General features: G+C 73.8%; 1 protein-coding gene across 1 annotated transcript; it reads left to right on the top strand.

Moving 5' to 3' along the window:
* Positions 1-5: 5 nt before the first annotated feature.
* On the top strand, positions 6-521 carry LOC100472321 (GTPase IMAP family member 1; the record flags this gene model as incomplete). Its single annotated transcript, XM_034651301.1, has 1 exon — positions 6-521. A coding segment is annotated over one exon (516 nt), but the record flags the coding sequence as incomplete, so codon positions are not given.
* Between the last annotated feature and the right edge of the window lie 6 nt (positions 522-527).

Here is a 527-nt window from a genome sequence, read left to right as displayed (position 1 = left end):
CAGAAGCCCAAGGCCTGCTGCTCTCCTGTGTCCCACAGACACCCCTGAGGCTCAGGGCAGCGGAGCGGGAGGCGGCTCCAAGGCGGGCCCCCCACGCCTACTCTGTCCTCGCAGGTTCCGAGGACTGGGAAGACGTGCCGCCTGCGCAGGAGCCCAGGCTCGGGCTCATCCTGGCCGGCAAGACCGGCGCGGGCAAGAGCGCCACCGGCAACAGCATCCTGGCCCACAGGCGCTTCCCGTCCAGGCTCGCGTCCACCCCGGTGACCAGGACCTGCGCCCTGGGGAGCCGCCGCTGGGCCGGCTGGCGCGTGGAGGTCACCGACACCCCCGACCTCTTCAGCGCCGGAGGCCGTGGCGCCGACCAGGACTGCGCCGAGCGCGGCCGCTGCTACCTGCTGTCTGCGCCCGGGCCGCACGCGCTGCTGCTCGTCACCCAGCTGGGCCGCTTCACCGCCCAGGACGAGCAGGCCCTGCGCGGTGTCCGCGAGCTGTTCGGGGCCGACGTCCTGGCGCGGACCATCGTCGTC

Source organism: Ailuropoda melanoleuca, unplaced genomic scaffold, assembly GCF_002007445.2.
Source record: "Ailuropoda melanoleuca isolate Jingjing unplaced genomic scaffold, ASM200744v2 unplaced-scaffold36000, whole genome shotgun sequence".
NCBI lineage: Eukaryota > Metazoa > Chordata > Mammalia > Carnivora > Ursidae > Ailuropoda > Ailuropoda melanoleuca.
This window is presented reverse-complemented; position numbering and strand designations above follow the sequence as displayed.